We start from the raw sequence: 23,277 nt of genomic DNA, 5'->3' as shown, positions 1-23,277 counted from the left end.
GAATCCCACTTGGTCATGAACTATTTTTTTGATATGTTGAATTCTATTGGCTAGAATTTTGTTGAGGATTTGTGCATCTAAATTCATGTGGGATATAGGTCTGTAATTTTTTTGTGGTGTCCTTAACTAGTTTTGATATCAGGGATATGCTGGTTTCAGAGAATGAGTTTGGGAGTATTCCACACTTTTCTATGCTCTGAATACCTTTAGTAGTAGTGGTGTTAACGCTTCTTTCAAAGTTGGTAGAACTCTGCAGTGAAGCTGTCTGGGCCAGGGCTTTTTTATGTTGGGAGTTTTTTAAATTACCTTTTCAATCTCTTCTTTTGCTATGGGTTTATTTAGTTGTTCTAAATCTGTTTGTGTTACTTTAGGTAGGCAGTGTGTTTCTAGAAATTCATCCATTTCTTCTAGGTTTTCAAATTCGTTAGAATATAATTTTTCGTAGTAATCTGACACGATTCTTTTAATTTCAGTTCAGTCTGTTATAATATCACTAATCTCATTTCTTATTTGTGTTATTTGCTTCCTCTCCTGATATTCTTTTGTCAGTTTGGCCAATGGTTTATCAATTTTGTTACTTTTTTCAAAGAACCAGCTTTTGGTGTTGTTAACTCTGTCAATTGTTTTTCTGTTCTCTATTTCATTTAATTCTGCTCGAATTTTTATTATTTGGTTTCTTCTGGTGCCTGAGGGTTTCTTTTGTCGCTCTCTTTCTATATATTCAAGCTGTAGGGAAAATTCTTTGATTTGGGCCCTTTCTTCTTTTTGGATGTGTGCATTTATTGATATAAATTGACCTCTGAGCACTGCTCTTGCTGTGTCCCAAAGGTTCTGATAGGAAGTGCTTTCATTCTCATTGGATTCTATGAATTTCTTTATTCCATCCTTGACGTCTTTTATGACCCAGTCTTTTTTTAGTGGGGTATTGTTCAGTTTCCAAGTGTTTGATTTCTCTTCCGTGCTTTTTTTGTTACTGATTTCTACTTTTATGGGCTTATGGTCATAAAAGATGCTTTGTAATATTTCGATGTTTTGGATTCTGCTAAGGCTTGCTTTATGACTTAACATGTGGTCTATTCTAAAGAATGTTCCACGTGCGTTGGAAATGAAAGTATACTTGGCTGCTGTTGGGTGGAGTGTTCTGTATATGTCTATAAGGTCAAGTTGGTTGATTGGGCATTTAGATATTCCGTGTCTTTATTGAGCTTCTTTCTGATGTCCCGTCCTTTACTGAAAGTGGTGTGCTGACGTCTCCTACTGTAATTGTGGTGTTGTCTGTCTCACTTCTCAATGCTGTTAGTTTGTTTTATGTATCTTGCAGCCCTGTCACTGGGTGCATAAATATTTAATATGGTTATCTCTTCTTGGTGTATTGTCCCTTTAATCATTATACAGTGTCCTGCCTTATCCTTTATGATGGATTTAACTTTAAAGTCTATTTTGTCAGAAATTAATATTGCCACTCCTGCCATTTTTGATTGTTGTTTGCTTATTTTTTTTCCATTCTTTGTGTTTTAGTTTTTGTCTCTAAGTCTAAGGTGTGTCTCTTGTAGTCAGCATATAGACGGATTGTGTTTTTAATCCATTCTGTCACTCTGTCTCTTTATTGGTGCATTTAGTCCATTTACATTCAGCATAACTATGGATAGGTATGAGTTAAGTGCTGTCATTTGATGTCTTTTTTTGTGTGTGTTGTTGACAGTTTCCTTTTCCCACTTAATTTTTTGTGCTGAGCAGTTTATAGTCTTTTCCTCTTTTTCGTTGCAATTGATTTTGTTTTGCTGAGTCTCTATTTTTTTTCTTGTTATTTTATTTTGATGAGTACGATAGTTAGCGTCCTTTGTGGTTACCTTAATCTTTACCCCTATTTAAATTTAAACCTACTTTTTATTTCTTTATATTGTCTTGTTTTGCTCTTCATGTGAAAAATCTATGACTACATTTCTTAGACCCTCTTTGTTTTAATGTTGTCTTCTTTTACATAACGACATCGCAGTTAACCTGCTTTGAGTGTTTTTACCTTGATTTATTTTTGTGATTTCCCTAACTGGGTTGACATCTGATTGCTCTGTCCAGTGTTCTAGTCTTGGGTTGATATCTGATGTTATTGATTTTCTAACCAGAGAAGTCCCTTTAGTATTTCTTGGGTTTTGGTTTGGTTTTTAAGAATTCTGTAAACTTCTGTTTATCTGGAAATGTCCTAATTTCGCCCTCATATTTGAGAGACAATTTTGCTCGATGTATGATTCTTGGCTGGCAATTTTTTTCCTTCAATGCTTTATATAAGTCATCCCATTGGCTTCTTGCCTGCATAGTTTCTGCTAAGTAGTCCGAGCCTGTTCTTACTGGCTCTCCTTTGTAGGTGACTTTTCATTTATGCCTATCTGCTCTTAAAATTCTCTCTTTTATCTTTGGTTTTGGCAAGTTTGATTATGTCTTGGTGACTTTCTTTTAGTATCTACCTTATGTGGAATTCAATGAGCATCTTGGGTAGACATCTTCTCATCTTTCACAACATCAGGGAAGTTTTCTGCCAATAAATCTTCAAGAATTCTCTCTGTATTTTCTGTTATCCCTCCCTGTTCTGGTACTCCAACCACTTGTAGGTTATTTCTCTTGATAGAGTCCCACATGATTCTTAGGGTTTCTTCATTTTCCAAAAATTCTTTTATCTGATTTTTCTTCGAATATATTGGTGCCAAGTGCTTTATCTTCAATCTCACCAATTCTGCCCTCCACTTGCTCAATTCTGCTCCTCTGACCTACTGAGTTATCTAATTCTGCAATTTCATTGTTAACCTTCTGAATTTCTGACTGCTGTCCTTCTATGGATTCTTGCAGCTTATTAAATTTTTCATTATGTTATTGAATAACCATTTTAATTTCTTGAACTGTTTTATCTGTGCGTTCCTTGCCCTGCTGGGCGTACTGCCTGTTCCGGGCTTCTAGCTTGTCATAACTGTAATCGTTTCACTTGGTTTTTTGGTTCTTTGTTGTAAGAAGGTTCACCGGAAACGTCTTACTACTCCTCCACCTTGGCCCCACCTCCCCCAGCATGTCTTTTGATTCAAAAAAACTGCTACTCCATGAAAGAGTCACATATTATAATGAGGAAACGTATGTGTAATGAGATCTCTGACCTCCAGATAATGTGTATCTAAAATTATACCATACCACAGCTAATCTGCCTTGTATATTTAAATTAGGGCTTTTGTGCATTGGCTTTTATGCTTTTCTTACTAGGGGAAAGTCTGATGGAGGACTTTATGGATAGACAACGTTCTTTAAGAAGCTCTACAACCGTTGTATGATGATAACATTTGGGCCTTGTCACCAAATCCAAAATGCCACAGAGTTTAAGAGGCATGCTAATTAAATACCTAAATAATCCTAAAATACTACTGAATGTAAGGCATTCAAATGTGAAAAAAAGGTTTGCCTTTGAATTGATGAATACTGTATATAAATATTTGATTATACTTACATTTTTATTTTATAAATATGGAGCAGAAAATAAGAAATGATTGGAAACTAGAGAAACTGAAAGCATGGGTATCAGTATGTAGGCCTCAATAAACTTAATATATTTGAGAGGAAGATTAAAATCTTTAGGTGTGTTGAAAGCATAAACCTCAACTGGAACCTCAATGAACTTTAACCCTTTGACCAGGTTTTCCAACTGTGAATAAAAAAACAAAGACATTTACATAACGCTTGAAAAAAATTCTTGAATATTTTGTCTGAAACCTGAGGAGGTACTGTTACAGATTTTATGATTCAGATCTGTGGAAATGGAAACCCCTTATAATCTGTTAAGCTTACAGTCTGGCTTTCATCCAGCTTTTGTACAAATTTCCGTAATGGGCTATTCTCTTGGTAGTGATGAGACACAGCACAAAACAGCTCAGTGGGGCTCACCATTATCGCATATTTAAGACTAAAGAAAATTAAGAACTTTCTCATTTCTAGTATTGTATCAAATGAAACATGGATTCTCCCAAAGAAATCTGGGAGGCTGGTATATCATTGACATTTTCAGGTTTTCCAGACTTACTTGTCTTCCCCCAGTACCACACCAAATCCAGCATGGGACACACGAGTCACTTTAGGGTCATACCAACCAATCATCTGAGCAGCAGCAAATATTGTCTGGAAGTGCATGGACTACAAAGGAAAAGAAAAATAAAGTCACTTGCTAGATTTTCTAATAATAAAAACTGATTTAAGGCTCTGTTTGTGCTTAGGAATAAAGGTTTATAAAATTTAAATCATTCACCAATCTTGTGAGGCAATTATAATTATAAAAGCTCTTTTAGTCCCTACATATGGGAAACAGTAAAAGCAAGGCTGTTATCACAATGTCTATGTTCAAAGATGCCACAGAGTTTAAGAAGCATGCTGATTAAATGGCTAAGTAATATTAAAATATTATTGAATGTAAAGCATTTAAATGTGAAAAAAAACTGAATTAAGGCCAGGATCACATGCAATAATTTGAATTAAATTTTAGGTGTGACAACAACCCTATCAGATAGGGAATGGTCACTGAGGTTCAGAGAAGTAACCTTTTCCAGCTTACGACCCCAAGCTGGGAAGTGTCCAATTTGCCTGAGTCCAAACCCTGTTCATTCTTCTAAATCTTGGGCTTTGGGAGAAATTTACACTTTCCCAGTGCCAAATGCCACCAACCCCACCACAGTGTCTGGCCTCCAATCAGACAATTTATGAACATATACAAATCTACAAACTCACTTGTCCATTGTCCACCACATATATAATCATGTCTGCTTTTTCCTCTAATAGTCTTTGTTTAATTGCAGCCAGGTCAGATGTATCATAGGTATAACCTCCATCTGATTTTACTATGGTTAATGGTACAGAATACCCTGGGACAAACACAATCTTTCTGCCATCATCTACTTGTACAAATCCTAGGGGAAAAAAAAAATATTAAAAATGTTAAGAGAACCCTGAAGACATATATATGCTTAGTCATTCTAGGGTATCTATTAGAGCCGATAAAAATCACAACTTTTTTTTTAATCACCACGACCTACTACGAGCCTTGGAAAATGGCTGTCAAGGTTGCTGGGGGTACCTGGGTGTTTTCTGGGCCTACCCAGATATCCCGGCAGCTTTCTGGGCTAATACCACACCTTTGCCCCTGCACTCCTAACACATCACTGGAGCCACCTGCTTGCAGACCCAGAACATGGAAATCTGTGGATTGCTTTTAAGCTGGAGCCATAACCTTCCTCTAAGATGCAATTTTATAGCTGCTTTGTACACTGTACTAAAAAGAAATTAAAAACTACAGGGTTCCAGGAACAAACATGGCAGGATTTAGCATTTGAGTGCGAAGTGGAGAAATGGCTAAAGCAGAAACTGTACAAAGTGAGCCTGGAATACTGTACACCAGAAAACAAGGAACTATCAAAGGCTGTAGGGGTCAAGGGGAAAAAAACAGGACTGCAAATTTGAGGGGGCTATCATTGGCCAAAAATGGGCCAATTTGAGCACTGAAAATAATAAAGGCAGTTGATTAAAAAATTTATTAAAACCCATGAGTTCATAATAATGCTGAAGTCAAACAACTCACTTGTCAGATACCAGGAAACTAACTTATTATTCCAAAGACTGACTAATAATAGAAAAGAATCAAGCATTTACACCGCATGTCTCATATGAACTGTACCTCAGGATAACCAAAATAATTATGTGACGTTCTGCATAGGAGAATTCCAGGTTAACAAACAGAGAAGGAAATGACGGAACACTACCATTTTCTGGCCTCTAATGAAATAATGGATCAAGTAATGAACATCGATAGCTGCTAAAACCACTAGGGGAAAATCTGAAGGGGAACTTAACTTTATGGATATATAAGGATGACAACACCTGGGCCCACTAATTCAGCTTAATATCACAAAAAAACAGCCGACCAGACACTGTTTGCCTTCTTGCAAATAAACAGAGTAAAACAAACAAAATAAAACACAAGCCGGAAACTAATCAAACTTGTTCAGAAAACAGATGATTATATTAAACGAAACTCTATGGAAAATTCTATAGGGAAATGGCCCAGTTTCTTCAATAATAAAAGAGGGAAAAAAGGGAGGGGGAAACCTATGGATTTACAAAAACTTAAAAGATATATAGCAAGCAAATGTAATATGCGGACTTTAAACAAGTTAACAATTAAAAAAATTATGAATCAACTTGGGAAATTTGAATTCTATTTGATATTAAGAAATTATTACCAATATTTTTAGTGTGATGATGGTACCGTGGTTGGTGTATGTGTGCTGATATTTTAGAGATAGGTATGCGAGAAGTTACAGATGAAATTATAGGATGTAAGCAGTGTGTATGGGAAGGTATAGATGAATAGGGTAGCCTAGAACTCATAACTGTTGAAGCTGGATGATGAGTACGTGGAGCTGGGGTCACTATTCTTTCCACTTTTGTCTGTTTAAAAATTTCAATAACAAAAAGTAAAAAAAAAAAAAAAAAAAGCAATAATGCCTACCTTTATCTTCAAATTCCTTTACAACATCATTCATCCTATCTTGATAGAAGGATTCTCCCCTCTCTATTAAAGAGATGTCCAACGCATTATAGATTTTATTAAACTCTAGGGAAAAATTTTGACCAAATAAAGAAAATGTATTAGAATTTAAACAAACAGGAAATATGCATCCTACATTAAAAGCCAATTATTTAGTTAATTGGGACATTTGGAAGGAAGGAAATTAATTACATAAAAAGCATGATATAGAGTCATTACATACAAACTCTATGTTTGGAAAATATGAAAGATACACACCACAAATATTGTCAGTGAGTGGGACTGTAGATAATTTTTCTTTAATTTTTTCCTGCCTACATTTTTTTTCTACAAGGAGTATGTACTTCTGTAACTTTAAAAAACGTAAATGAGAGAAAAAAGCTCTTTCTATTTGAGGATCAAATATTTACTAAAATTTCTTAAGTTTTTCCTAATCTGTACCATTTACCTGTCTGTCTAGCATTACGTACTGTAGCATTATAAAACATTTCAATACCTAGTGCTGCAAATCAGTCTTCTTTTCAAAGATCTACTGATTAGTTTATCCATTTATTCTTTAAAGTGACTTTGTCAAGTTTGCGAATTTTGAAACTGTCTTTAAACTATAAATGAACTTACAGAACAAGGGAATGTGGAATGACACTCCATTGAACGTTCTATTATCTCCTGTTGTATATTTCTGTTCATTTTGGTTTTACACATTTCTTGATACTCTGTTTTACAAATAGGATCTTTTCTGTTCAATTCTATTTTCTAATTAATTTTTGCTGACTTGCCAGAAAGTTAAATCTTGCACCCCCATGTCTTACTAAACTTCCTTACTAGTTGTTTCAGTTTTAGAAAAATATTTTAAGGAAAAAAAATCTATTTCCTAACACTTAAAAGTTTAGAAATGTCATTCGAGGTCAAATAATGACTCTACGAAGGTATATGCAATCGTGTTTGCTACTGCTATGGGAACAAGGAGCCCCGGTGGGTCAGTGGTTAAGAGCTTGGCAGCTAACCCAAAGGCTGGCAGTTTGAATCTACCAGGCATTCCTTGGAAACCCCATGGGGCAATTCTACTCTGTGCTATAGGGTCGCTATGAGTTGGAATCGACTTGACAGCAATGGGTTTGGTTTTGGTTTTATGGGAACAAAGTCCAGAAACTCACCTTGGCGGGAAACATCACAGATGAGCTTCCAAGCTTTTATGATATCTGGATTTTTACTCTGAAGCAGAACCACACACTGATATGCTCGTCTCTTAAACTCTTCCTCTGTATCAAACCTCTTTTTGGATTCCTGTGTTTTAAAAAAAGTCAGGTTTATAAAAAGGTCCAACTTTGTATTTCCAGAGGTAGGGGAAGAATATCATTTCTTGGAAAAGAAAGTGAAAACATAGAACACCAGAACAAGTGCTCTACCTCAGTACTCAAAGTTAAGAACGACGTTACAAATGACTGTGCCAAAAAACATACTATTATTTCTGTGAAATCATTTTTCTTGAAAATACAAAAATTTCACCATAGTCCCCTCTCCACTTTTCCAATTCACAAATGGCTACTTCAAGTACTTTTGTGTTCAAGGAGTGTAATAAAGAGTAGCTAACAGGTACAGATAATTTTTTGGGTGCTCCACTCCAAATATGGTCCCAGATGAGTAATTTTTTTTTTAATTAAAAGAAAATTGTTTTCATTATTTCTATTTTGAAAACAATACGTTTATTGCATGTTAAAAAAAAATCATTGTTAATCCCACACTATTTTTTTTTACTACCAACTAACCAATGATAATATTTTAATGCATAATTCCAGACATAATTTTAAAAAAGTACACATAGATGTATTTTAACAAACACTGGTATATCTTTTCTTTAAATTAATAATGTATTATAAACATTTTCTTGCATTAATAGATCTGCCTCATTATATTCAAAGCACAGAATTCAGAATTCAAATGGATGATCACAACACTATTTTGCCAATCTAACGTCAGTGAACACTTAATTGGTTGTCAACTTTCCTTAGAAAATACCAAGACAAAAACAAACCAAAAGAAAAAAAAAAAAAACCCACAAAAGTTTACTCTTACAATAATCCTATTCCTGGAATGCTATCTGTCACGAGAAAATAATCTTAAGGGAAAAAACCTATAAAATATGTACCTACATATTCAGTAATATATCTATTACTGAAGAGATAAAATTTGGGGAAAAAAAATTCAGCAAAGAGAATTAATGTAAACTACTTTGGTATACCAATCCAACAACACAATGTATAGTCATGCTACGCAGCAACATGAAAAAGTTTATAATAAAATGTCAAATAAGCACAATACTAAAATAAAAAACCACAAGTGATTTAATAAATGTTGGTGAGTGGTAAGTTAAGGAGTCAAAAAAAGCTAACAACATTTAAAATTGTGGATTATGTGTAAATTTATCTTTTAAAAAACTATTCTCACATTAACGTTTCCAAAATACTTAAAATAAAAAAATTAAATAAAAAACACATTTTAATTAACAAATTCCTAACTCCACGTAACGATAGGTAATGTCACAGAACTGAATTTTTAGCATACATTAATAACCACAGAAGATGTAAGTGCACGTGTGTGTGTGTGAGGGAGTGGTGTGATGGCTGCTCCTATATACACTCAAATAGAATGGGTCTCGTAATAAAAGCTAACTCAGTTTTCCAAAGAGGTTAATTCAACGAAATGGCCTTTATTTTCATCTGTGTGATTCAGTCTCGTTATGGCTAAGCCAGTGTACGTGAGCAAAGTTTATACATTTATTAAGTAATTTAAATTCAAGAGTGTCATTTATGTCAGGAGAACAGGATATGGGTGGAACAAAAGCCTTCAGAAGATTAGCAACTTTAACCCCATAGTAGCCTTAAATCCCATTTTAAGCTCCTTAAGGAAAATAATTATGACGAATGGTAAACATACAATTAAGATAATAATAAATGGTATCACACCCTATAAAAGGCCTGAAGATCCCCAATAGGAGGTGAAACTGTTAGATAATCTGGAAATTTATCTTGCAGGTGAGCGATGAGCATGCCAAACTGTGTTCCCCAATCTCCAATGTGGTTTAACCTAGTAACAGAGAACATAAAATCATTTAAAAAATGATAAACATGTTTAAACGAGAAGAATTATATTCCACCAGGAATCACCAGGAAACCCTGGTGGTATACTGGTTAAGTGCTACGGCTGCTAACCAAAAGGTCAGCAGTTTGAATCCGCCAGGCACTCCTTGGAAACTCTATGGGGCAGTTCTACCCTGTCCTACAGGGTCGCTATGAGTCGGAATCGACTCGACAGCAGTAGGTTTGGTTAGGAATCATTAACATTTAAGTGCTAGTATATCACATTTAGGAGCCCTGGTGGCACAGTGGTTGAAGCCCTTGGCTGCTAACTGAAAAGTTGGCAGTTTAAACCTACCAGCTCCTCTGCAGAAGATGTGGCAATCTGGTTTCATAAATAAAGATTTACAGCCTCGGAAGCCCTATGGGGCAATTCTACCCTGCCTATAGGGTCACTGTGAGTTGGAATCAACTCAATGGCAATGGGTTTTTTCTTTTTTTAAATATTACATTCAGTAATAAGTTGTTTACTTCATTGTTTCCACAATTAGTTTGCAAGCTTCAAATGACAGGCAAAGACTATGTCTGTTATGTTTAGCAAGAGCCCACGAACAGCGGCTGCATGTAGCAGGCAGCCAGGATTTGCTGAATGAATGACGTTCCTATCAATGAACCGTGATCTGTTCACTGTGTAGCTAAAGCTGAAGCCAATGTCGTCATTACTACAATTTTATGGAAATTTAACTTTTCAATCAATTATCTTGGTGAATTTAGATCAGTAGTTTCCAAATATCCATGGACAAAATTTTTCAAAATATGCGTCAATCCAACCACTTCTCATCCCTCTTTATCTCATCCCAAACCACCAGATGATTTGTGAAATGGATGATTACGAGAGCCTCCTAACTTATTACAAGAGTTTCCCTTCTTTGCCTAGCTTATTCACAGCAGCCAGAGTAATCTTTCATTAGATCACACTGCTCCCCTAATTAAAGCTTTCGAAGGCTTCCCATTACAGTGAGAATAAAATCGCAATTTCCAATCATGACCTACAAAGCCCAACATAATATTCTTCTTGCCTACTTCTGCCCCTATTAGAATCAAAGCTCTTGGTATACAGGAGGCATTCAATAAATATTTGTGGAATAAATGGGAGAGCTTTTTCCCTCTTCCACCCTCACAGAATCTGAAAAATCATTAGTTCAAAGGAGGGGCCCAGGATATGATTTATTTAAAAAAGTTTACAGGTGATTATGAAACAGAACCAAGCTCAGGAACCACTGAGGGATATTCGCTCAAATGAGACCCTTCACTGTCTACAGAAACCTCTGGACAAAGCCGAGCGCATACCTGAGCACGCTATAGCCTGCGAATTCGAAGAGGCGGCACATGCTCTCTCCTATGATAGTTGACCTGAGGTGGCCCACGTGCATCTCTTTAGCTATGTTGGGAGATGAAAAGTCAACTACAACCTGGGACAGACAATAAAAAAAGAGATTTTGAAAAGGGGATAACATTTTATTCTAATACAAGCACATCCTTTTTTTATTTATGATATCATCCTGTTTTTTTTTCTATTAACTTTTATTGAGCTTCAAGTGAACGTTTACAAATCCAGTCAGTCTGTCACATATAAGTTTACGTACATCTTACTCCGTACTCCCACTTGCTCTCCCCCTAATGAGTCCGCCCTTCCAGTCTCTCCTTTTGTGACAATTTTGCCAGCTTCCCACTCTCTCTATCCTCCCATCCCCCCTCCAGGCATGAGATGCCAACACAGTCTCAAGTGTCCACCTGATATAATTAGCTCACTCTTCATCAGCATCTCTCTCCCACCCACTGTGCAGTCCCTTTCATGTCTGATAAGTTGTCTTCGGGGATGGTTCCTGTCCTGTGCCAACAGAAGGTCTGGGGACCATGGCCGCCGGGATTCCTCTAGTCTCAGTCAGACCATTAAGTATGGTCTTTTTATGAGAATTTGGGGTCTGCATCCCACTGATCTCCTGCTCCCTCAGGAGTTCTCTGTTGTGCTCCCTGACAGGGCAGTCATCGATTGTGGCCGGGCACCAACTAGTTCTTCTGGTCTCAGGATGATGCAGGTCTCTGGTTCATGTGGCCCTTTCTGTCTCTTGGGCTCTTAGTTGTCATGTGACCTTGGTGTTCTTCATGCTCCTTTGATCCAGGTGGGTTGAGACCAATTGATGCATCTTAGATGGCTGCTTGTTAGCATTTAAGACCCCAGACGCCACATTTCAAAGTGGAATGCAGAATGTTTTCATAATAGAATTATTCTGCCAATTGACTTAGAAGTCCCCTTAAACCATGGTCCCCAAACCCCCGCCCTTGCTCCGCTGACCTTTGAAGCATTCATTTTATCCCGGAAACCTCTTTGCTTTTGGTCCAGTCCAATTGAGCTGACCTTCCATGTATTGAGTGTTGTCCTTCCCTTTACCTAAAGCAGTTCTTATCTACTAATTAATCAATAAAAAACCCTCTCCCTCCCTCCCTCCCTCCCCCCCTCGTAACCACAAAAGTATGTGTTCCTCTCAGTTTTTACTATTTCTCAAGATCTTATAATAGTGGTCTTATACAATATTTGTCCTTCTGCCTCTGACTAATTTCGCTCATCATAATGCCTTCCAGGTGCCTCCATGTCATGAAATGTTTCACAGATTCGTCACTGTTCTTTATCGATGCGTAGTATTCCATTGTGTGAATATACCACAATTTATTTACCCATTCATCCGTTGATGGACACCTTGGTTGCTTCCAGCTTTTTGCTATTGTAAACAGAGCTGCAATAAACATGGGTGTGCATATATCTGTTTGTGTGAAGGCTCTTGTTTCTCTAGGGTATATTCCGAGGAGTGGGATTTCTGGGTTGTATGGTAGTTCTATTTCTGTTTAAGATAACGCCAGATAGATTTCCAAAGTGGTTGTACCATTTTACATTCCCACCAGCAGACAAGCACACTCTTTAATAACATAACAACTCAGACAAAAATTAGCTTGGGTTGTAATTCAACTGTGTTAGATTTCCTGATGAATCTACTACTACATTAACTGAAAAAGAATCAAGTTCACTTATACAAATTATCTATTTCGGTGTTACTTCATAAATATCAGTTGGCTTTTCAAGTGCCTTTATAAAAAAAAAATCCTAACAAGACCCAAGAGAAAGGCTACATTTCAGTTATGGTCATAATTTCACACATTAATGATAAAACCTCGATATAAAAAGTGAAAGGCATTCCCAGTTACAGGACTTTCCACACAGTTCTAAAGTATTAATATTTCAATAGAAGGTTGTACCCATACCTTTTTATTCTCTCCAAGAGCAGGTAGCTGAACTCCATTCACCAGGAGACTGGTCAACTGTTCTGATACAAAATCCTTCCTTAAGTGGACATTAATAAAACCTAATGGACAGCAGATGAGAGAAAACATCAGGCAGCCTCATTTTAAATGTCTTTCTCAATTTCACAGCTGTCTCCAGAGCGCTGATCTGGCTCTGGCAAAATTCTCCACGATTCCAATACCACTTGGGGCCTTGACTTCAGCCCTTCTGTAAGCTCCCTATTTCGGCATCCATTTCAAACCTCACCATTCTCCTGAAAACTTCCTACTTAATTCAGGGCCCCTTCACTCTCAGCAAATGATGTTTGCCTCTTACGAGAAAATAGGGGGCCCCTTTGCCAGAGATTTACCTGCCATTATCCATCCATTCTTGCTAATGAAAAAACTGAATCACGGGGAGGCAAAGCAACTCACCAAGATCAGGAAGCTAAATGGTAGCTAAGTCTAGACTAAAACTTCAGTTTCCTAACTCACAACCCAAGGTGCTTTCAACATCTTGTTCAGTACAGGTAGCCCCTGACTTGTGACGGGGCTCCGTTCCGATGACCCTCTTATAAATAGGTTTGATGTAAGTTGAATCCCTTTTTCAGTTTTCACTATTATTACCTTTTATTACCAGCATCTTTATAAATCCAATCTTTTGTCAGCATCAGTGTTGTAACAATGAACTCAAAGTCTTAATGGCTGTTGGGTGCGTGCACAGTTCAGTTGTTGTATGTCATTTGAGTTGAACACTGCCCAACTTTCTATCTGCTAGGACACCCTACACCAACAAACTTCACTGTAGACCCGGCCACAGCCTGCCACATGGCAGTGTTTTGATCAGTAAATGATAACGGCGAACATATGTGAGTGAACATCTGAAAGTGATATCTTCAGCAAATTATGAGCTGCGACACTGTATATGGTACATAACACTAATGTAAGATGTACGAGAAAAAAAGAAAATGGACGGTTTTAAGTGCAGTTTGCTGTAACTCAAACATGTCATAAGCTGGGGACTATCTGTATACAAGTTTTTACCCTGCATTGATATTTAAAAAAAAAAAATTGTTTTTTGTTGTTTAAATTTCAAAAAGGAACTAGCCATCAGTACAACTACATCAGAAGTATAACATACCAGGGCCAGCAATTTCAACTTTTTCAATACACTCATTGGGTGGAAGGTGCTTGGTAATGTTTTCAGCAATTTCTCTTGGGTTAACTTTCTGTTCCTTGGTTCTGAGCATCTACAATACAAGGTAAAAGAATTCATTACACAATAGGTTTTAGCAAATTCCTGGGAAATGCACAACTGACAAAGCCATCAAAAGGCAGAAGCAGAGACGTCCAACCATCCTATAATGCACAAATTTAAGTATCAAGAGTGCCAAGAGGAAGACCAAAGTGCTAAATCCATGATCTCCATTTCAAAACGGGTTGTGGCATACACACTTTTGTTTTATTAAGGCATAACCAAACCTACAGTTACGAAGCCTGGTTTGGCACATCTACATTTCTTACTTTCAAGTCATTGAAGCTGCAATTTCAAATCTGGATGCTAAATACCTGTTGCTGTGGAGCTGACTCTGACTCATAGCAGCCTACAGGACAGAGGAGAACTGCCCCACAGGGCTTCCACAGACGGAATCTCTACAGAAGCAGGGGTGATAAACTGCACTCTCTTAATACCTAACCCTAATGAAGACACATAAAATTACTCAGGAAAAAATCCAGACTCTTTTAGGTTAACTCTCTTCTATTCAGCAAAGGAAAGAAAATCAAAACACCCAAGCCAGAGGCAATTAACCACTAATACATGAGACAATGTTCCTATTAAAAATGGAGAAATCTTTTGAGTGCAAATGAAAGATGTAAGCACCACCTCAAAAACACCACAGTGGCATCAAATATTTGCCAGGCATGCCACCTGATAGATGGCTAGCTTTTAATCGCTGACCTTCTGACACTCACCAATAAGACACAGTGATCCCGAACACACGAGGGAAGTACTGAAACTTAGGGAGTGGTTTGAATCCCAACTATTGCCCTCAATTGCTCAAACTTGTCTGATTTTATTGTGAAAAGGTAACTCTAGGTTTTGAGTAAAAAATCTGTAGTAATAGAAGAACAGGATGATGATGGTATAAGACAGTCTCATATCTTTACACTGACACCTAGAAATTATATGTTTAATTTAAAATAAAAACGGGAAGCATACACCTTTGGGTAATAGAGCAAATTTAAGACCTCGAATTAGCTCCAATTATATGTAATTACTTTATAACGTTATATTGAGAATACATGCAAAACTTAACTAAAAATTCAAATTTGTGTTTTTTTAATTAAAAGCATACATCCCCTTCTCTCAAATTTTTCAGAACTGTTGAAAATGCCCTTTTCACTGAGGATTCAGTTTGCTATTACTTATACGATGATAATGATAGTAATGATGATGATAATACTTAATGAGATCTAATCACCAAGAGTGATACATAATAATACGTCACCTGAGAAATACCCATAGCACTGTTACACTGATAGTCTCCGAACTTGGGCTGTTGACTTGGTGTGACTATCAGAGGTGGATTTTCCAAATCTGGATATGCCACCTTAATGGCACAACCAAAGACCTCTTGTAGGCGGCTATTGATGTTAATCATATTTTTAGTTGGTTTATTCCTTTCTGCTTGAAGACTCTATAGGGAAAGAATGGAAATATGTTAATAAAGTGCTACATAATCACCCAAAACTTTCTCAAATATTCTGAGAAGCCTCCAAATGTCTTGAGAAGAACCAAAAGATAACATGCACTCATAGTGCAATGCTCTTATCTGGGATATGCTGAGACACTGCATAGAATAAGTCCATCCCACAGCATCTACGACGTACGTGGGAAATGCCCTGAGTTTCTTCTTTCTATGTTTGTTTTGTCAGAAGACAAACTGAGTAGGGAGTAAAAAGGGCTGACTGAATCTTCTTTTTAGATATTCTTTCCAAACTCTGAGAAAACAATAGTATAAAATCAGTCCTAAATAACTTCATATCAAATGGTGGAAACCTCAATGGACAGAAACAAATACACATTCTATCAAAACGTTGACCTCTTTAAGGCATGACATGAAAGGGAGCAGCGCTGGTAGTATCAATACAGAAACATCAGAAAAACAGTTTATCTTACTGTTCGATAATCTCCTAACTACCTGTTCTCCTCCTCCTCCTGCCTCCTGTTTCTCATTTTCTTTGGAGTGCAACATATTCATTTAACATGGCTTATAATTACCCCTACTATTGCACTTATCATCTCAAAATTATTTGTCTCCTCACTAGACTTCTGGATGCAGGGAAAGTATCCCGCTCATGGTTCTATCCCTGACACCTACCATAGGAGCAGCCATGTAGTAGGTTATCAAGAAATGGCGAAAAAACATGGACTGAATTATGTCCTCCAAAAAACATGTGTATCAATTTGGCTAGGCCAGGATTCCCCGTATTGTGTGGTTGTCTTCTATTCTGTGATTGTAATTTTTTTGTTAAAGAGGATTGGGGTGGGCCTGTAATACCGTTACTAAGGTCACATCACTGGTCCAATGTAAAAGGAATTTCCCTGGGGTGTAGCCTGCACTACCTTTTATCTTATAAGAAATAAAAGGAAAGGGAAGCAAGCAGAGAGTTGGGGACCTCATACCACCAAGAAAGAAGCATCAGGAGCACAGCACGTCCTTTAGACCCAGGGTTCCTGTGCTGAGAGGCTCCTAGCCCAGGGAAGATTGACAAGAAAGATCTTCCTCCAGAGCCGACAGAGAGAAAGCTTTCCCTGCAGCTGATGCCCTGAATTTGAACTTCTGCCTGCTAGACTGTGAGAAAATACATTTCTCTTTGTTAAAGCCATCCACTTTATTTCTGCTACAGCAGCACTAAATTACTAAGATGATGGTTATATCCCTGGTACCTACCATAGTAGCTGCCATGTAGCAGGTTATTGAGAAATGGTGAATGAACACTTACATGCTTTTTACAGAACACAAATGAAAATACTGCCTACACGAACCACAATTTGGTGTTAACCACAACGTCAGTGATGTGTAGTATTAATGGCAACAACCAAGGAAAGCTAATATTAGAGTAAGGACTGCATCAAGAACCGAGCAAAGCGTTTTATATACATTATCAACAAAATTGAGTTTGTTACTATTATCACCATTTTCAAGAGGGCTAGATTAAGAAACATGCCAAAGGTAAAAAAGACTAAGTGACAAAGTCAGGATTCAAAAACTCAGGTCTACTGAGATACAGAGCCCAAGTTCTCTGCTCCCTCATCATCCCTCTCTGCTGTATGAAAGGCATTATACTCTTAAAACGCTGAAAAAAAATTCTTACTCTTTTCATAAACAAAGTCAGTCAATAATTGACTCCCCTCTGTAGTGACATACTCAAAAAAAGGGAAGACTGCATTTCACAATCTGGAGATCTCCAACAGCAAATGCTAAAGTTATTTAGATATAATCATAGGACCACAAACCTATGATACTAAATCTTAATCCCTGTAATTTTAATGAACAGGGTACAGGTGTGTGCGTACGTGGGTGAATACATGTATTCACCCACATACACATATGAAATCCATTGTGCTTGATTTTTGCACCACGCAATTTAACATTTGATTATAATCAATTTAACACTTTTTCTCTACTTCTTTTATATACTGAAGTCTTTTCTTCCCCAAAATGATAACCTCCACGAAGTTAAAGAATATTACATACAGCATATCTCTGGTGTATCTTGTTAAGCATTCAGAAAACTTCACATTATGAAAAAAAATTACATTCTAAAAATAACACACCTTCCGAGCAAAAAAAGAAAAAAAAAGGATTGAAGACTACTCAAAATCTATGTGATTCTGTACCAAAAGCACTACCACAATAACAATTTTAATTAAAATAAAAAATCATCACTGTTAAGCATGTGGCCAAAGTGAGCCAGGCGAAGAAGGTAGGGATGAATGGGTATTACACACAGGGCTTGAATCCTCTGTGGATCCTTTGTTTTCAGGTGTGTTTGTGGCTCTAGTTTTTGTTTTTTTTTGTTGTGGACCTTGGGTTCAGCGGCTGTTACTCAGTGGGGCAAAAATATTCGTGAAAGAATTAATGTGCCTTTCACGTTACATTGGCAGCATTCCCCTATTCACCAATCACACGTGACGGCTAACTGGCATTACAGACACATGTGTAATAGAATAAACTGTACTTCCTTTTGTATCTTTTCCTTCATAGCTCTTGCACATATTAAAAAACAAAAACAGCTGCCATCAAGCCGAATCCGACTCCTGGCGGCCCCCTGTGTGTCAGAGTAGAACTGTGCTGCAGGGGGTTTTCAATGGATGATTTTTCAAAAGTAGATCACCAGGCCTTTCTTAAAGATGTCTCTGGGTGGACTTGAACTGTTAACCATTACCCCACCCAGGGACTTCCGTGCAAGTATTAGGCATTTAATACTTGCTGAATTGAAATAAAATAACAGAAAAAAAAGTAGAAACAAATGCAGAATGAATGAGGTAATCAGAAAGGTGAAATTCCCGTGGGAAGATTCCATGAAAAGGGAATTTCATGATTCTAGAAGACTCAAAGACAAAGCTATTTCAAGCACAGCAGATCACAAAACTGCTAAAAAAATCCATTGCTGTTTAGTCAATTCCAACTCATAGCAACCCTACAGGACAGAGTAGAACTGCCCCACAGGATTTCCAAGAAGTGCCTGGTGGATTCGAACTACTGACCTTTTGGTTAGCAGCTGTAGCTCTTAACCACTATGCCACCAGGGTTTCCATCACAAACAGGTAATAAAAGAGATTTCATGGGTAGGCAGTCTATGAGTGAATGAGGTCACTCTGGGATAAAGTCATAATGCCAGTACAGCTTGGCCGAAAGCAGTATACGTATACAGAACAATTACGGGCGTGAAGCCACGCTCTGGGATGTGTCATTAGCAGACCTGAAAGACAGGCCAAATAACCCACACACCAACCGAAGCACTTTTTTGACAAAAATGTGATACTAGTTTAGATTAAGAGATCATTATGTAACAAATACAGCACAGGCTACATCGAAAAAAATATTTATTTTGAAATATTAAGCGAAAATGTAACGAATATAAAAATAAGATTGTAAAATAAACAACGTAGGGCAGAGAAGGAATGTAGGTGTATTTTAAAGTATTTTCTTTAAAATAAAAGTAATGACTTAATAATTAAAAAAATACATAATTTAAAAAGGCACAAGCATAAGCTGGTGAAAGAATGTCTCAACTCTACTAGAATCCTACTCTAAAAACAGCTTCAATGCCATTAATTATACTGTTTGGTAAGCCTAAAGCTTACTAAACTAGCCAAACAGTATGAGGTAACATTTCAAAGGGCCCCAGACAACATTAACTTCTCCATTATATGAGCCAACTAATAACTGTCATAAAACCTGCCTAATGCAGAGAAAATACTGGCTTTTTTCTAATTCTGCAGGGTACGCTTTCAGACTTCTCAATGACAAGGGTTTTAAAAGATATACGATGGAAATCGCAGAATAACCCAGAGTACTCACCCTTCGAAGAATATTCAGTCGATATTTTAATTTTAAATTCTCTGCTCGCAATTGCTCCAAATCTGGTGAAGCTTCTAAACAGCCACAGTTTTTCAACCGATCAATTTCAGCAGTCAGAAACTTAATCTCTTTCTCCTATGAAAGAAGTGTAACTTTCTTCGGTCCAATATAATGACTTCCATGACATAAACTGTACCGTAAACTATATTGCCCTATTCCCCCTCTCTGTCAGAGCATGGCAGAGGTGGTTAAGACTGATGGACTTTCCCTTTCAAATACTGTGATTTTTTTTCCTTCAAAGTTTTTACTGAAATCAGAGTATTATCCTTGATATTAAAAAAAAAAAAAAGTATATGTGTTGGGGAAAGAAATAGGAACACTAAGCATATAATGGGATAAACCTCTCATTCCTGGTTTCTTCCTTGTCTCAAAAACTACTTTGATTTAGAGTACTAGTTAAGTTTAAGGGTGACCAACCTGCTTTTAAGGAGCTCTGGCAGTGCAGTGGTTAAACATCTGGCTGCTAACCGAAAGGTCAGTGGTTCCAACCCATCAGCGGCTCCACGGGAGATGTGGTGATTTGCTTCCATAAAGATTCAAACTTGTTGCTGTTGAGTTGATTCCAACTCACAGAGTCCTTACGGGACAGAGTAAAACTGCCCCATAGGATTTCCAAGGCTGTAATCTTTACAGAAGCAGACTGTCATATCTTTCCCCCCTGAAGAGGCTGGTAGATTCGAACCGCCAACCTTTTGGTTTGCAGCCCAGCGCTTAACCCCTGCACCACCAGGACTCCTTTCTGTAAAGATTACAGCTTTGGAAACTCAATGGGGCAGTTCTACCCTGTCCTTATAGGGCCACTATGAGTTGGAAATGATGGCAATGGGTTTTATTCCCAAATTCTATGACTTGGGATCTTTTAAAAAGCAAATGCCTTTTGCAACATTCAAAATAGCTCTAGTACATGCCTTTTGGCTTTTCTGGGACTAAAGGATTTCCCTATTTCTGCCTGTCCTCTTTGTTGCCATTGTCTCAGGTCCTAGACTAGGCTTTTTACTCTAATACCTAAAATTAACGACATGTCAGTTCATCAGGAAATAAAACTTCCAACCCAACTGCAAAACTTAGAAGGAGAGTCCTCACCTGAAATTTCAGAATGTTTAACAGCCAGAAAAAGTGGCCATAAATGAACATGTTTCAGACACTCATCTAATTAAACACTTTTTGAAGAAAATTTCTTAGTAATTCTTATCACAATCCAGTGAAATGATAATTATATCTCCATGCTGACAAGAATATGTGACTCTGAATAGTTAAGGAACTTGCCAAATCACCTGGCTAATTTGTACTTTGAAACTGCTGATTTTGGTTTAAAGCAGCTCCCACAATATAAAACAACTGTAAACTACCTTTCTGTCACCTCTCCCCACCAGGGCATAAAAGATAATGGATCTACTACTTTTTATTAGCTGCGAGTGTTCTCTCCCTATAAATACTGAAGGCAGAAAACTTCCATTTGTCTGATGATGAAGCCTGCTCGGCTTTTTAGGAATTCTTTTGCTCAGTGTCATATAGAGAACGACGGCTGAGCTGCAAACCGGACCCAGGTCTACTGATATCCCACTGACCAAGCTCCCCCTCTCCTCCGTCCCCTAAGAATGTGTGTGTGTGTATATACAGGGAACGGGGCTGTGGACAGATATGCACACCAGATTCCTGCCCATCGGAGACAATGGATTGGGGAGGTCTGGGTGAGGTCGGGACCCTTCACTTCGCTGCAAGTCACAACCACACGGATCTCGGAATAATGAGCTCTTCCTCTCCCACCCTTCCCTTCTCCGTCAGAAGAGGAAACTGGGTTCCGGGGAGAGCGTGCGCCTCCAAACCAGCGCAGGCCCGGGTCTCGAGGAAGCCCTGCCCACGTCTGAGGGGACCAGGACAGTCCCCGCCTCGCTGCCGGCGCCCTCGACGCTCCTCGGACCAGAATCTAGGCCAGTTCCCTTCCCTCCCCGGCTTCCCCACCGTCCCAAGTGGCCTGACCTGCTGCAGCAGCCGCGCTGAGCACTGAGCCACTTGCTCGTCCATCCTCTTGTTAGCGCCTCACAGACCAAGTGGCAGGAAGCGGAAGCGGCTGGTCCTGCCCGGAAGCGGAAACCCCCTCTAGCCCCGCCGTTTGGGTGGCACCAGGTGGCTTCGTCTCTGCTGCCCCCTGGTGGAATCCTGGAGCCACTGCGAGGAGAACCAGCGGGAATGTCTGTCTTGTCTGGAGCCGGGGCTGTAGCCCTTGAATTCCCTTGTTGGGTAAGGGAAGAATAAAGAGGAATCAGATCAGAGTTCCCTTGTGCTTGGACTGCTTGGACAAAGATTCTCTCTCTCTTGAGCCTCAATTTGCCCCTCTGTGAACTGGGCACGGAAGTAACAAAATCAATTCGTTTATTCAACGAGCATTTATTGTGAACATTAATATGCCAGACACTCTTCTAGGCGCTGGGGATACAGAAAAGACAAGACAGACAAGGTCTCTCATCTCCTGGAGGCTACATTCTGGAGTGGAGAAATATAACAGACAATAAAAAAAGTAAATAACAATTTCAGATAATTTTAATTGCCAGGAAAGTAATATGATAAAGTCACTTGAGTCAGAGAAGTCCTCTCTGAGCGTGTGACGTTTGAGTTAAAATCATAAACGGCTAACCTGGAATGTACGTTCTGAGGGGCGGGGATGTTGACTGTCTCATTCACTCTTCCCTGTATTCCCAGTGGCCTGCACAGCGGTCTCTAAATGTTTTTGCTTGAATTTTTTAGAAGAATTAAACAAATTCAGACTCCAATGTAGATTTTTTTAAAAGTTGAAATTTGTATTAGTTTCCTATGACAGCTGCAACAAATTGCCACAAATTTTTGTGGCTTAAAACAACAGGATTTTATTCTCTCACAGTTCTGAAGGCTAGATGTCCAAAATCAAGGTGTTGAAAATGTCGGTTCCTTTTTGGAGGCTCTGAGGGAGAATCTGTTTCATACCTCTCTCCTATCTTCTGGTCGTTATCGGGAATCCTTGATGCTTCTTAGCTTGTAACGCACTGCCGCCTTCACACGGTATTCTCTGTGTGCCTGTGTTCAAATTTCCCTCTTGTTATAAGGACACTAGCCATTGAATTAGGACCCACCCTACTCCAGTACAACCTTACCTTAACTTGACTAATTATATCTGCAAAGACCCTACTTCTAAGTAAGATCTGGGTAAACAAAATTTTAGGGGACATTATTAACTCAGCACGACATCTAAAAATACCTATCGCAATTTTAAATAGTAGCGATGGATTATTTTCTGGCGTGCTATTTCTTGCATAAGCGCTCTCAATATATATTCGTCAAAGCTGCAAACCTGCAATATATGTACATGTATATATTACTCCAAGAAGCTGGTGGATTTCAGAGGGTGAGGTGCCTTTTATTTTATATCCTTCTGTGGTGTTTGAATTTTTTACCATGTGTATTAATTACTTAATACACATGGTAATGGTTTTTTTTTTAATTAATTACTTACATAATAATTGAAAACAAAATCCTGAATTAAAAAAATAAGCACCACCCACCCATACTGAGGCTCAGAGCCAGGGCAGGCCCCCTTTCTCATCTTCCTGTGCACAATGAGAACTCCCTACACAGCAGGTGACTCCTCTGGAGAGAAGGGGGACTGAGACTA

At 38.1% G+C, this 23,277-nt stretch overlaps 1 protein-coding gene across 1 annotated transcript in view; it reads right to left on the bottom strand.

Moving 5' to 3' along the window:
• Positions 1-21,700, bottom strand: part of RARS1 (arginyl-tRNA synthetase 1) — a 37,727-nt gene extending 16,027 nt beyond the window's left edge. The window contains exons 1-11 of the mRNA XM_049874286.1: positions 21,612-21,700; positions 19,572-19,706; positions 15,489-15,677; positions 14,120-14,228; positions 12,961-13,061; positions 10,993-11,114; positions 9,532-9,652; positions 7,723-7,852; positions 6,530-6,634; positions 4,753-4,931; positions 4,055-4,164 (exon numbers count right to left, since the gene is read on the bottom strand). Coding sequence (XP_049730243.1) covers positions 4,055-4,164; positions 4,753-4,931; positions 6,530-6,634; positions 7,723-7,852; positions 9,532-9,652; positions 10,993-11,114; positions 12,961-13,061; positions 14,120-14,228; positions 15,489-15,677; positions 19,572-19,706; positions 21,612-21,656 — 1,346 coding nt within the window. The 5' untranslated portion in view covers positions 21,657-21,700. The remainder of the gene's footprint in view (positions 1-4,054; positions 4,165-4,752; positions 4,932-6,529; positions 6,635-7,722; positions 7,853-9,531; positions 9,653-10,992; positions 11,115-12,960; positions 13,062-14,119; positions 14,229-15,488; positions 15,678-19,571; positions 19,707-21,611) is intronic.
• Between the last annotated feature and the right edge of the window lie 1,577 nt (positions 21,701-23,277).

Source organism: Elephas maximus, chromosome 2 (assembly GCF_024166365.1).
Source record: "Elephas maximus indicus isolate mEleMax1 chromosome 2, mEleMax1 primary haplotype, whole genome shotgun sequence".
Taxonomy (NCBI): Eukaryota; Metazoa; Chordata; class Mammalia; order Proboscidea; family Elephantidae; genus Elephas; species Elephas maximus.
This window is presented reverse-complemented; position numbering and strand designations above follow the sequence as displayed.